Below are 14346 nucleotides of genomic sequence, written 5' to 3' on the forward strand. Positions count from 1 at the left end.
ATAATATCTAAAATCCGAGCATATACATTTATCCAAGGTTAAATTAACGAATCGATGCACTTCATTATTTTATTTCAAAATATCTTATAAATAATAATTTTAAGTGAACAAAATAACACTTTTAACTATCTAAAATCCAGTCATATCATCATATCCAATGCCTAATTTAAAAAATAAAAAAAAATAATAAGACATTTACTTTTTAAGTTCACATTTTTAATATCTAACATCCAATCATATCCATTTTCCTATATATTTAATAAAAACAATATTATTTTTAAATAAAATATTTTAAAAACAATTTCAGTAAACAAAATGAGAGACATTTATCTTTTAAAAGCATCAAAATAATATCTAACATCCAATCCATCCATTCATCTACTATTTAATAACAAAAATAAATACATATAAAATAATAAGCAGCTGGACAGCGTAGTTACTGCACACCTTTGGAGCAGGAGTTGCAAGTTCGATTCCTGCCTGCCGGTGGAATCCAGTAAGGGTCCTGGCTAGCCCCCCATGCTAAAACCAAGCACTGAGATGGCGCGGCCATGTCTGCAGCCTGTCCTTTCGGACGCAAGGATTTCACTGCATGTTTTATTCTGTATGATTGTGTATGTGATGAATAAAGGTTGGTTGTTGTTAGGTACTTCAGGGAGAAATTTAAAATGCATACAAGGTGAATCTTCAGGATCTTTATTTTATTATGAGTTATGAAATTGAAATTGTAAGACACCCCCCATTCTTGTTACAATGGCAGAAAGAAGCAAAACCATTATTCTGACTTCGTTAGAAAAACCAATCAGTCCTGATATTAGACACCTGTAGTCTAGTAAATATATCCCGATCACACTTACTTCACAGGAAACGTCTAAAGTCTAAATGTTTTTCAGCTGAATCGGTTTCAGTTTGGTGTCTGTAAAGTTTAGTGCATGTTTTTTTTTTCTTCCCGTCATTCTGACACAAGTTAATCTTGGCTTCATCCATCTAGTGATTTATCCATTTTCAGCACTGTGCGGGCTCTTTTATGCGTTTTCTGGTAAAGTCTTATCTGTCCTTCCTGCTCTGGAGTGTAAACAGTGGTTTGGAGCTTAATGTAAATCCTCTGTTTACATACATGAAAGCGCTTCTTGATTGTAGACCTTGAAAATTATACAATTATCCCTAACCCTGACAGTGGTCCCAACTTCATCGATAAAGCACCTTTCTACTCTACTTTTTTACCCAAAGCACTTTATACAGCATGTGTCATTCACAGGCTCTGTGACTGGAGCAGCCAGAGACTGAACCACCAACCTTCCTATTTAAAATCAAAAACTCAACACCACTGAAATATATATAGTTTATTTACAAGAAGACATAGGTTTATATTTTATACAATATACTTTTTTCAGGAAGGCACTTAATCAAACAGTCGATGCAATTGCCAACAGGGGTAAGGAAGTTTCAGCTGGGTAAAAGGCACAATTTAAAACGCGAGGTAAAGACACACAGAGGACAAACACATCAAGACACGTCGACGCTTTGAACGACAGACAGAAATGATTTTTTTTACCCTGACATATGATTAAAAAAAAAATAATGAGGGCGTAGGAAAGTTAATGTAAAACTAATTATAAATGTTCAATAAAGCTTCAACAGGTGTACTAAAAGAAGAATCAGAAAGATGGGAGAAGCTATAAGCAGAAAAACAACACATTTTTGTAAACAGCTAAACAAAACAGGGACATTCCAACTATTTTCTCAAATGTCCACCAAAAAACAAAAAACCTTAAGCTAAACGGTGCTGGTGAAATCAGACCATTAAAGGACAGCGCAAGAGCACGTAGGCACAATCAAATCTACTCATAATTATAGACAGATTGCAGATGAAAACATGGGAGCATCTGATTTAAAGCTATAGAGAAACAGCTGATCAAGTTAGTGTGAAGAGACGACCTTTTTGGACACTTCATTTACACTTCAGTGGTTACCCGACTATTTAAAAATATCGATCCTACTGCATAGCAGAGTGTGGGGAAACAGGAGATTGTAAAAATATACACATTTTAACGTTTGTTCTTCCAGAGTGTGCTGTCAGAGGGAGTGAGAGTAAGTGCAGCAAATGAGTCTCCTAACAGTTCCCCTCTTACTTTCTTTTTTGAAAAATTATAAATCTTTCACCACAATCGTCCTGTCCGTGGAATGTTTGGAACCTGAGTGTCTGCACGTTTTCTTACAGCTCAACTAAACTGCACCCATCCTGACTTGACAGCATCTGTACTGGAGCTGTGGATGAGAGGGGTGGGGTAAAGGATGGGAGATTGATGAACACACACAGAAATAAAATAAAGAAATCAAACAAAGATGGATGGATGTAACGCTGAGGCACACAGAGGTGTAGGTGATGTCTTACTTGGAACCCGCGGATGTGAAATCTCCCCACACGTCGGAACTGGGCTGGGGTGCAGGGACGGGTGAGCCGAAGTCTAGAAGAGGAGCTGGATTTGGAGACAAAAAGAAATCCGTGTTGGTATAAGCATCGTTACGGTTAGCACGTATTTGTGTAAAAAGCTGCTGCGGTTGAGAAGCATCGTGATCACCGGTGTTCGCCTGTGCAAGCGGGACTGTCTGTGCTCCTGCCGGAGGTGGCAGGATACCTCCAGCCTTTGCTCCAGGTGGAGGAGGGAGCAGGCCACCAGCCATGGGCCGTGGTTTGGCACCACCTGCGTCCTTCTTCTTGATGTTCTGTAACAGAGAGTCGTCTTTTTAAGTATTTGACCTCTTAGGCACTCAGTTGTGCAAGGTTCAAACTTTGATTAACAAAAGTCGTAAAACCGTTTTATCTGTTTGGAAACACAAGAGTCTGTGAGGTACAACAAGTACTATTTTTCTTAAAAGACACAGAGTTAAATAATCAAGTTTATGATTTTTCATTTAATTGAGCAACTTTGATTCCTAAAGACTGGAAATAATCCAGAAACTAATCTGAAATCTGACATTCACTGAATGTGTGAGACAAAAATGTGACAGTGCAGAATAGCCAGCTTTCTCAAGAACCGCTCATGCAAACATGACTTACTGATAAAAGAGAAAAACCTAAAAAGTAGTGCGCGCTTGTCCAGCTACCTTAATCTGTGCTGACAATCAGAGTGGTGACTTTTTCCCCTACAGTGCTTTAAAAGCCTGTTTGAATGCTGAGGCATGATACATTCATTAATGTAAACGAGTAACTTTTTTAAATCCCTGGGAAACCTGTCGCGTCATCATTCAATCTGCAATCTTCCGCTGTGTGCTCACCCCAATGCTGATTTTGATGGTCTGTCCCTCTTTGAAGCTCAGGTCCAGTTTAGGGGCTGCGCTCTGAGAAGCTTCCAGTTTTGCGAGCTCACCTTCTTGTTTGACCCACCTTTAAAAATTGAAAGCAGAATAATTATTATTGCTAAATCAATCTGGTTATTGATACACATAAACAAAAATTAGACTAGAAGTTAAGATGCTTAACTTCTAGTTACATTTGAACCATTTCAGTCAATAAGGGTTAAAATGTCAGACATGTCAGAAAGCCTCTTCCCTTTAAAAAGAACTTAGTAACACAGCTTGGGGTTGTAAAGTTGCATCTAAACAAACCCCAATACCTCTGGAACAATGTCTGCTGGAAATAAGAGACACAAGTGGAGCTGTGTGGCAAAAGCCCCAAACACAACAGATCAAACACCTCAGTTGAACCGTGAAGCACGGCAGTAGAGGAGTGATGATGTGGGACTCAAATAAACCTAAAGCTTGGGCCAAACTGGATAATAAAATTAAAATAAAAAGCTAACGTAATAGATGGCGACTTACTTAAAATGGTCTTGTAAAGCGACATTAAAGTCAAATGAGTCTCCACGATCAGCAAAACCCAGACCAATAAAAGCATGACGTCCTTTAAGGGGGGGAAAAAGGATATTTATACAGTTAGTTCACACGGGTTCAACCTTACATCTATAAATCACAACGCACATACTACAGGGCACACAGTTTACAGGAAACTGGGACTATGAGATTACAAAAGTTAAGTTGTACAAAACAAATACTGAGATTAAGTCAAGCTCAACAAAATGTGGAGCATGCCCTTAACGAAACAAACCATGCCGTTCCAAATACTTTGTCTTACCGTTGCCATCCTCTATCCGGATCACAAAATACCTGCTGGAGTCCGTTACTGCTTCCACGACACAACCTGGATACTGTTCGACTGGAGCTTGTGCGAACAGCTCTCCTGCAAAGAGTAAATTTACACCAAACAAAGCCCCAGGGTTATTTTCTGTTACCAACAAGCTGTCAAGTTGAGATGACTGAATAAAACAAAACAAGACAGCAAGGTTTCTGAAAAGGAGCTTTGATAACCCTGTAACAATATATCATGCTGTAATGTAAAAGGTTGACCTGGTAACAATCACCGTAACTGCAAAATGTTTTAATGTATTCCCAAAACCCTTTAAACTATTTTTGCTGGATGTAATTTGTGGTTCTATACGTGCGGCTTTATATCTCAGTGCGCAACAAAGACAAAGGTAATCTAAGTAAAATAGTTCAAAGACACAAGCTAGTTCTGAATAACAGGACCTACTCCTTTGTATTTTTGACACTCATTGGCTACAGATTGCATAGCAACCATGATAGTCAATAACATCTGTTCACACAGCTATGGTCAGAAGGTTGCACACACACTCATTGTGGCCATGAACGTCACAGTAATTATGGCTTTTAATGGTTTATTTGACTTGTTCCGTTTCCAGGGGGTAATGATTGTACAACATAGACCTTTATAGACTCATTGTATTGACCAATACTAAAAATAATGGGAAAGTCCAAAGAACTCAGCAAAGATGTGAGGATTCTAAATTTACACACATTGGGAAGGTCTCTACTAAACAACTGTATGCAAGTGCAATTGAATAGTTTTTTGGATGTGTCACCACTTTGCCAAGGACTGGAAGAACATCCAAAATTTCACCCTCAGATGAGAAGAAATTGGTGAGGATGTTCAGGAAAAACCCAGAAAGTCCCAATGTTCAAGCGTGCCATGAACTGACATCTGCTGGAACAGCATTGCTGTCCATAGTGAAACCAGTTTTACATCACCACAGAGAGGGCGCCGACCAAGAAAGAAGCCCCTGCTCCAAAATCAGCACTTTCAAACTCGACTGAAATTTGCAGCTCCTCACACGGACAAGTAAAATGCCTTCTGGAGAAAAGGTTTGGGGTCAGATGAGATAAAGACTGAGCTGTTTGGCCACAATGACAAGAGTTATGTTTAGAGGAGTAAAGCTGAGACTTTTAAACTGAGAACATTATACCAGCTGTCAAACACTGTGGTGGTAGCATCATTCTCTGGAGCTGTTCTGCCGCCAGTGATACCAGTACATTGCACAAAGTAGATGGAACAATGAAGACAGAAGACTACCTCCAAATTCTTCAACTTTATCTCGGATCACTTCAGATCAGATCAAGTTTCCACCCTTCTTTCCGGAGGGTCGAAACTTGAGCATAGTTGGGTGTTCCAAAAGGACAATGTTCCCAAACACACATCAAAACTTTTTTTGGAATTGGTAAAGCAGGCTAACATTAAGCTTCTGGAATGATTTTCCCAAAGCCCCGAGGTCAAGCCTATTAGTAGGGGTGCATGTACATATTTAAAAGAATTCTAATTATATTCAAGCTTGCACATCCTAAGGTTGTTTTTTAAAGTAATTAAGGATGTATACTGTGTAATCATTCCACCCTGAAACACAAACAGTTCAAAGAAATCATTAAATGCCCCAGATTACCATGACATTAACACTCATGATGTACGTGAACTTGTGACCACAAGTGTATATCGTCAAATGCAGTTGGCTAAATCCACTAAGAGCAGAAGACGTCAGAGCAAAAGCAGGACAGGTCAGCTAATCACAGCCTGTTCGCAATGAAAACAAACCTACAGGACCTCAGCATAGAAAACTATAGTAACTATGAGACTCCTTTCTAGGTGAATCATGCTGTTACACTTTACCAGATCCCCTTTGCCAAATCCCACTTTAAATACTGGTTTTGAACCATATATTTAAACCGTCAACGTATTGTAAGACACAACTATGAAGACACAAACCTAACTGTTAACTAGTTACTACAGTCTAGTTTGGGGTTTACTACCAATTTTTTTCCTTCTTCTTAGTCTTCTTTCTTACTTCACTAATTAAAGCAGTCCTTTTTCTGCCTACCTGTATTTTTATCCTCTAACTTAATGTAGGCCATCTTTCCTTTGGCAGTTATTTTCAACCTTCCACTCCACGCAGGTTCATCCAGCTTCCAGTCTGCAGCACTAGAAAAAACAGGAAACACATATCTACTTGTGAAAGTGGTGTAATCCTCTATGAAAACAGCTGACCCAGTCACTGCCAGCTGCTACTTTTGATGGAGGAGGAAGGGAAATGAAAGCTTCAAGTCAGACTAAAATGAGACATGAGCTCTATCTACTCTTACAGATGTTAAAGCCATTAAAATGTAGTTGTTAACTGTTGTGTCTACGGCATTAAAACTGTGTACTTATACAACTAATTAAATGAGAAAATAACTTAATGTGTGATTTTCCCTTTTGTAAGAAGACGTTTTCAACAAATTGTTTAGGAGCAAAGACGTGACTCCACTAAAACAAACGACACATTTCAAACTAAGACACTAAAAACAAGAATAATTTTCTACTAGCGTTAAAGTTGAGCATCTGCATCTATTATTGGACAGATACTTAAAATCAACATTTAGCGTTACATCTGTGTGTCATCGACGTGTGAAGTAAGCTTTTAAACGCCAACAGGTGCAAGTCGCAGGTAAGACGACAGGATGTTGAAGTGCCATTTCCGTGAGCTGATACAGTTAAAATTATATTTTTATATTAAAAGTATATATTAGCTACCCGTAAAACCAGAAATCGAATGACAAAAACCTAACAAACTATCCTGACAAACTTGCTGTCCGATAATGGGCGCATATCTGCAAAATTAGCCCGCTATCAAAAGTCTGGCTGCTCTCGTCAGTTAAAAACATTAGCACGTACCGATATCCGCGGTTAGAGGCCCGCGGCGGGATCCGGTAAACATGGACCTCTGGCTTTACACAGAGCATTGACTCGTAGCTGTTGTCTTCTGCCATCTTGTCAAGTTTCACTAACCCAAAAACCAACTTCCGACTTTCAATGGACCCTTCGCCTGCTCGGCTCTGTCCTGCTGAACCAGGCTAACCGGACCTTAACAGCGCCACCTCCGACCAGGATGTATAAGCGCCTAAAGAGTACGTCACAGTCTGTCAATAAGAACTTAGAATAGCCTAGAAAGAACAGTATAATGTATATAAATAGAGAAAGAACAGGAAGTTTTCCATAAGAACACTGAAATTATTCTCCTCTTATAAAAAATGATACATATCGTATTTCAATCCTTCTTACTGTGCCAGTGAAATTCATATATATCCTTCCTGATACAATACATTACTACACAGTACTAAATAACACAAAATATGCATTATGTGAGGTTTGTCCTAAAAATCATTTTCATCTCTTCATGCCCAGTACAAATGGGAAATATTACAGCAAACTAAACTTTTTTCAATGATTGTTTGAAGACAAACTGGTGACCCAATCTTTGAAGTGTTAAGCAAATTTTCCTGCATTCCCTCTAATATTAGATTAGATTCATTTGTCACCATGGGGACAGTCATAGTAGCAAATTATTTTCGTGTGGGTTGTTTTTCCATTGAGGGTGAAAGGCTAGAGCAGAAAAAGTCACATGTTTGTTGCATGTTTTCCCAAAAGTTCACAGGATGCAGTGGATAGTTATAAACAGATCATGGATTGTTGGTGCCTCCTCACACGCAGACTGATATCCCTAAAGTCCATCTTAGACTGTGCTGATCCAGTGCCCCCTTCATTATTCTGAGCAGCATATGCAAGACTACTGTGTTTTCTAAAATAACAACACATGAAGCAAGTTGTACCGCTGAGTGTGTTTATTAAAGGGTGTTCAAATTTAATGAGCTTTTTTCCCCCTAAAGCTTCAAAACAATGATGACATAAAATGAGCTTCACACTAGACAGGTGGCTATGAATGACTTCAGCAAAGCATCATGGTAGGTCACACAGGTACAGGATGACTATTTCTCCTTTTCAATTTAAACTGATTAGAAACTGATTTTGTTACAATAATTGAATAGGATCCCAGGGAACGCTGTATTAGTAGCACATCATCTAGATGTTGTAGGTCCAAACGTCCTCCTTTTCATTGTAGATAATCTCCTAAAACAAAAACTTCTACTTTTTGAAGCAGGAATAAGTGGCACAAATGCAACACTTCCAGCCATGTTGATAAATGTGCTCCTGTGCTGTGCTGCAGTTTACTTGTGACATAAATAACCTTTCACAGAAAGCTCCAAATATGTATGAGCACTACCTGCTGGAGAGCGTGTGATGGAGACCAAGGATTGTTTATCTTTTATGGCATAACAGCGTAGAAAGGTTGAAAACCTGCCGCAGGCTCATGTACTGTTTACTACAAGTGTCAGCACTGGTTATTCATCAGGATTTGCCTATACTATCATGTTATTGCAGGCAAACTCTTATTTTAAATTGGTCCCAAACAAGCAGACCACACTGTAAGATGATATTAGGTAAAGAACACCATTTTCTTTAAGGTTTCCTGGCCCTGGAAGAATATTTGCCAACACAAAACTTTAGATGATATCCCCATCTAGGCTGAGCTTGAAATAATTATTTCAGAATAATTAATACAACTCTTAACTGTAGGTAATAAATCAGCAAACTGCAGCCGGTACGAAAACCCACCAAAATCATCATCCATCATCAACTCCAGAGCTGAGCTGCTCCGAAACAGCAAAGGAACAACACAGGAACATTTTTTTTTTTTTTTTTTTAAACACACTTTAAACTTTCAGTTCATGTCTTCTGCCAATTAGATATAACTGAATATGACACGACTATGCAGACTACATCTTCTAGGCTCTTACACACTACAGATCACCTGACTTATACGTACTATGTGTCAGAAATGAAACACATGAACAATATGAAGTGTTTAAAACCATATGTGAACAAAAAGAAACAGCACAGAAAAAGGGCAACATTTTAAAAGAGAAAGAAAAAAAGGGAGTAATTTCATCATTATTGCTTAGATAAGCTTAGATTTAGTGATACTGTCCTTCAGCTCTATTCTTTTTGGCCACAGGCTGTGTGCCCACCGGGCATTTCTTTAAGGGCCACTCGTGCCTTACAGAGGATTGTGGACACTTGTGGCCTGAGCCACTGCCATCGACTACAGTATTAAAAGCACACTGCTAGGCACCAAAAGGCTCCATCAGTACAATTTTTTTTTTTTTTTTTTATTGCTGCTCACTCAAGCTGCTGAACACGCAATAAATTTACGGCACCATCAAGCATTTCATTCCAACTGAACCCGACAAATTAAGGCCAGTACCCCGGTGGATACCCAGCCATGACCCACGCTTCATCAGTGGAAAGGCCACCTCGTGTGCTTGCATTTTCTGGAGAGGTCCCACAAATCTGCAAGCTCTCCGTATTCTCCCTGAAGAGACAGACACCTGATGTCCTGGCACTCGGCCGGCCAATCAGACCTAAAATCATAGGGCACCTCATGGTACGTCAAAGTAACACAGTGTGTAGGAATGTGAGGCGAAAGCCTGCTCACAGTGTGGAACACAAAGGATTTCGGATCTTTGGCTGATCTCTGCCAGCCCCTTGTAAGCTTCCACAGAGGGAAAAGACAAGGCAAAAGGCAAAGACCACACCAGTAAGCAGAGAAGAGAGAGGGTGGAGAAGTTCATCTAAATCCATGCTACATCTTCAAATGTCTAACGTCTGTCAAATTTTATTTCGTCCCACCGCTCTGCTCTTCATACCACACACAACACTCCTCACTGCACCCTCTGTGCCCTCTCAGGAAGACATCCGTGTCTTGAATCAGGCAGCTCCTGCCTATCTGCACAGTCGGAAGCCTGAGGTGCCATCCGGGCCGTTGGGTTGACGGATCACATGATTGTTTGAACGAACTGGTTCCAGTGGTTGCTGCACACTCATACAAACTGGCCTAATAATGGTAAGAGAAAAATTAGAATACATTACAAAACAGTGTTTTTCTCTTTTAGGTGTCTTCTTCAAAACATTTTGTTGTCACAGTTGATTTTGCAGACATTACAACTGACCTGTCCTGGCACTGACTGTCCTGAGGCGTCTCTTCTGAAGAAGCACTACCCAAAATCCTCCTTCGGGCTTCTGCATACTCTGCCTCTCTCTGGGCCAGAGACTTCATCTGCTGAGCGGGACGAGACGAGGCAGCGGGGTTTCCTGTGTTGCCGTTATTTGTAGGGCGCTTTAAAATTCGGATTTGAGGTGGTGGTGCTGCTGGGAGAGAGTCATCTTGGACTACGACAGCAGTTCGTATAGGTGAACTGGCTGATTTCAAATTGGACTTTCTGCAAAGATGAGAAAATCATTAGTGTTTGAAGAGGTCTGGGCATGTTTTAAGTTAATTTCATTTCCTTAGTTTTAGTCTTGCTATTAAAGTTTTAAAAAAATATTCACAAAGATATTGTTGGGAAAAAAAGAAGCAGAAAGCAGTAGCTTTGTCTTCTGGTTACTTACTTTGCTTCCTGATTTATTTTCAGCTTTGCCTCAAGTCTTCTCTCAATTTCCTGAAGGAGGAAATATAATACAAATATACAATAATTAACTCGATTTCTACTTTTGTCCTCACATCATCCTGTATACCAAACATGTTCACATTGTAGAGATACACCTATCAGGTATTTGGACCGGATATCATTCCAATCCTGGCTCAGTTACCCTACTACAATCACTCTTAAGTGACAACCAAACGCAGCAGAGCAGGTAAAACTTTTCTGTGTGTTTCAGACTTTATTAAACCTTCATCACCAAAGACAGCCTCACATGCAATTGATCAAATACCTTATGCTGGGAAAGTCTTTGTTGCTATAGTAAATGTGCACTGTGTTTTAGCTTTTTGTTGGCAGTATGATAATTATTATAAACTAACTAAATACACACATAACCAGATGACAAAGTACACAAATGTGAAAGTATCCAAAACATGTTGGTGCACAGGAGATAACTGAAATTTGGATGTGTATTTAACAGTAGAGGAGAACCTAAAGGTAATCTTAATATATGCATATATATGTTGTCTTGCAGTTTTGATTGTGACCTAATTGCCCCCAAAAATGACTGCTGACCAAAAAGAATGCAAAGAGGCTCATCTCACATTTGCCTAAAAATATCTTGACGATACCCAAGACTTTTGGGAAAATATTCTGTGGACTGTAGAGACCAAAGTTCAGTTTTTGGAAGGTTTGAGTCCCGTTACATCTGCCATAAAACTAACAGCGCTTCCTAAAATCAACATAACACCAACAGTCAAACATGGAAGGCTGAAGGAGAATGTCCTGCCATCAGTTCATGCCCCAAAGCTCAAACTCACTTGGATTATGCAGCAAGACAATGATCCAAAATACACAAACAACTCCAGCTCTGAATAGGTCTAATATTAAAAATTAATTTCTCAATTACACTCTACGTGAGTGTAACAAATATGCAAAAATAGGGCAGAAAACTCTTCTAAACAAGACATAAAAAGGCTTACCAATAAAGCTGAGATCCATTTGTAGTGTTTAGCTGATAAAAACAAAAAACTTTTTTAAAAAAAGCTACTAAACTATTTGAACCCCCCTACAGTCACAAACTCAGTGTTTCGAGGACACTTAGGTGCTATTGCAGAGAACCTCAAATTAGATCACAAGTGACACATTACACTTTAGCACAATCAAATCTAGCAGGGTTCATTTTTTTGGGAAACACACAGAAAAATGTGTATGTGTACAAACCAGCGGCTGTTTATAAAACTATTTTCTACAATCAGTGGCACACACTAGACTGCTAAGGTGCTGTCACGGTTCATTTCAGGGCACATTTGGGGGGGGGGGGGGGCTGCTGGAAAAAGCTGAACATGTTACGATATTGTTTCTACAATGACGTTACTCAGATTATTTCCACAGTTGGATAAATTAATTGATGTGATGGTGTGCTCAGTCCCGTGTCAGCACGGCCTGCAAGACTCAACCAGGAAGTTCGGCTGGAAAAAAAAACGCTAATGTTTTTGGGCGCAGGAAGCCTCTACTCTATCGACAGCTCTTGCACTGTGCCTGGGTGGCTGTCAGACTAAAGCCGGGGTGCTGTTACATCCCTGTTTAGCACAGTATGTTAGCGTCTCTCACCCCGCTGTCCGCCGCCTCTTCCCAGCTTTCTGCAACCTCTTCATCCTCCATGTTTAAACGGGACTGCTGGGTGGCTGGTTGGCTCTCTTCGCTTCACCGGCTAAATGTACCCCACAGTGGGCATGAGACGACGGCAAGCGCTCAAGTACAAACCACAGGGAGCTCCGCCACTGGGTCCCTTTTTATGATCAGATAAAAGCTGGATAAACAAATTCCCAAACCTTTACCCCGGCCTCGTGTTAGCCTGCTAGCTTAAAGCTACACTCGGAGCAAACCCCACCAGCTGTCTGCTGTTTAAAATCCTCAGTAAATGAACCCCGGTCACCGCTGCTGCTTACACGGAAAACAAACACCCTTGGACGTTATGTTTTTATAAACCGCTGTCCCTGCAATGCTTTAATACTTAGCTTCACTACACCTCTCAAGTTTAACCGTCAAATCGAAGAAGGGAAATGACGTCATAACGTCAGCTACAGGTAACGTCAACCACAGGCTGCCTCCAAATGGAGTGGTTTAACAAATGAAGGCGTGTGTACCACTGTTATTATAATTTTGTTATTCATAATTAGTTTTATTTTTATATCGTTTGGACTTTTTTTTGCTTTTAATTCTGTTTCATTTCAGTTAGTTTCCAGCGTGAGTTTGCTTGTTTTACTTTTTTATCTTTTTGAAAGTGTTCAGTTTTAGTTTAGCTTCTTTTAGTTATAGTCTTAGTTTCAGTCTTTATTACTTAATATTGTACTCTGGGAAAATTTTGGGAAGAAAAGTACATACATAACAATAAAAAGAACTTTATGATAACAGTGACTCGCAGCCTTATAGACATCCAAAGTCTCAAGAAAAAAATTAATCAAAGTCTCATCAGCCAAGTGCAGACTGCTTTTGGTAAAGTTTTGTTTGCTTCTTTGTTTGAACATATGAACTCTTTTCTCTTTTATTAAACATCACCCATCTCCTGTTTCAATCTTCTGAAGAAAACATAACATGATAAAACATTAATTGTACCTTAGATACAGAAGGTTTAATTGTGAATTGTGAAGGATAAAAGTATTCAGGTTACATGTGATGATCACTAATAAGGAAATGTTTGTATTTTGGTGATATAAATGTATTTTTCTACTCACAACAACAGGACACATTTTATCCTTTCACTGTTTTAAATAAATACAAGATACAATAGGTGCTGGAAACCAGTAAGCTTCCCAGATTGCGAAGACTGCCAAACTCTTGCATTGGAGTGAACAGTATAAACCCTGGGGGAGAGGTTTCTTTTTTACAGATGTGTGGGACGAGTTGTTCTTTCCCGAGCCCACGGAAAAATGTCATCCTGTGTGAAGATGCACAGGGGAAAGCTAGACTGAAAAATGGGTCTGTTGAACCTTCAGACCAGCCAGTACCAGCAGGAAAAAAACAAACAAAAAACAATTAAATAAATAAAATTAAAGCTCAAGTTCAGGAAAACGTGGTATGCATTCAACCTGCAACATTTCATTAATGTAAATTCAGCAAAAAGAAACTTTTATTTAATTTTTTACAGCAGAATTCAAATCTTAACTCAACACTATTACAGCCTCCAGCAACTGGAAAGCTGCGAAAACAACTAAACAACTAAACTTTGGCAATAAAGTGCACTTTTGCTATAACTCTGAATTATGCCATATTCAGAAGTTTGCAGACGACACGGCCATCATGGGGTGTATCTGGGATGACCAGGAAGAGGAGTACAGGAGCCTGGTGAGGAACTTTGTCACATGGAGTCACACAAACCACCTGCAACTCAACACTTCAAAGACCAAGGAACTGGTTGTGGATTTTGGGAGGTCCAGACCAGGTCCACTGCCAGTTCAGATAGAGGGAGAGGAGGTGGAGGTGGTCAACACATACAAGTACCTCGGGCTGTGGGTGGACAACAAACTGGACTGGTCATGCAACACGCAGCACCTGTATGAAAAAAGGCCAAAGCCGACTGTACTTCCTCAGGAGGCTGAGTTCTTTCAACATCTGCAGGAAGTTCCTGAGGATGTTTTACCA

General features: G+C 39.6%; 2 protein-coding genes across 2 annotated transcripts; both read right to left on the reverse strand.

Moving 5' to 3' along the window:
- Window positions 1-1328: 1328 nt before the first annotated feature.
- necap2 (NECAP endocytosis associated 2) lies at window positions 1329-7260 on the reverse strand. Its single transcript, XM_084928485.1, has 8 exons — window positions 7058-7260; window positions 6225-6325; window positions 4136-4240; window positions 3823-3904; window positions 3280-3388; window positions 2583-2727; window positions 2396-2480; window positions 1329-2268 (listed from the first exon to the last, which is right to left on the reverse strand). The coding sequence occupies exons 1-8, from the start codon at window positions 7150-7152 to the stop codon at window positions 2223-2225; spliced, it is 768 nt and encodes a 255-aa protein (XP_084784611.1). The 5' UTR covers window positions 7153-7260; the 3' UTR covers window positions 1329-2222.
- A 726-nt stretch (window positions 7261-7986) lies between these two features.
- On the reverse strand, window positions 7987-12785 carry LOC146387125 (SUZ RNA-binding domain-containing-like). Its single transcript, XM_084928486.1, has 4 exons — window positions 12316-12785; window positions 10670-10719; window positions 10231-10500; window positions 7987-10115 (listed from the first exon to the last, which is right to left on the reverse strand). Exons 1-4 carry the CDS (start codon window positions 12364-12366, stop codon window positions 10004-10006), a joined length of 483 nt encoding a protein of 160 aa, XP_084784612.1. The 5' UTR covers window positions 12367-12785; the 3' UTR covers window positions 7987-10003.
- Between the last annotated feature and the right edge of the window lie 1561 nt (window positions 12786-14346).

Source organism: Perissodus microlepis, chromosome 5 (genome assembly GCF_051167445.1).
Source record: "Perissodus microlepis isolate ML-2025 ecotype Zambia chromosome 5, ASM5116744v1, whole genome shotgun sequence".
Classification (NCBI taxonomy): Eukaryota; Metazoa; Chordata; class Actinopteri; order Cichliformes; family Cichlidae; genus Perissodus; species Perissodus microlepis.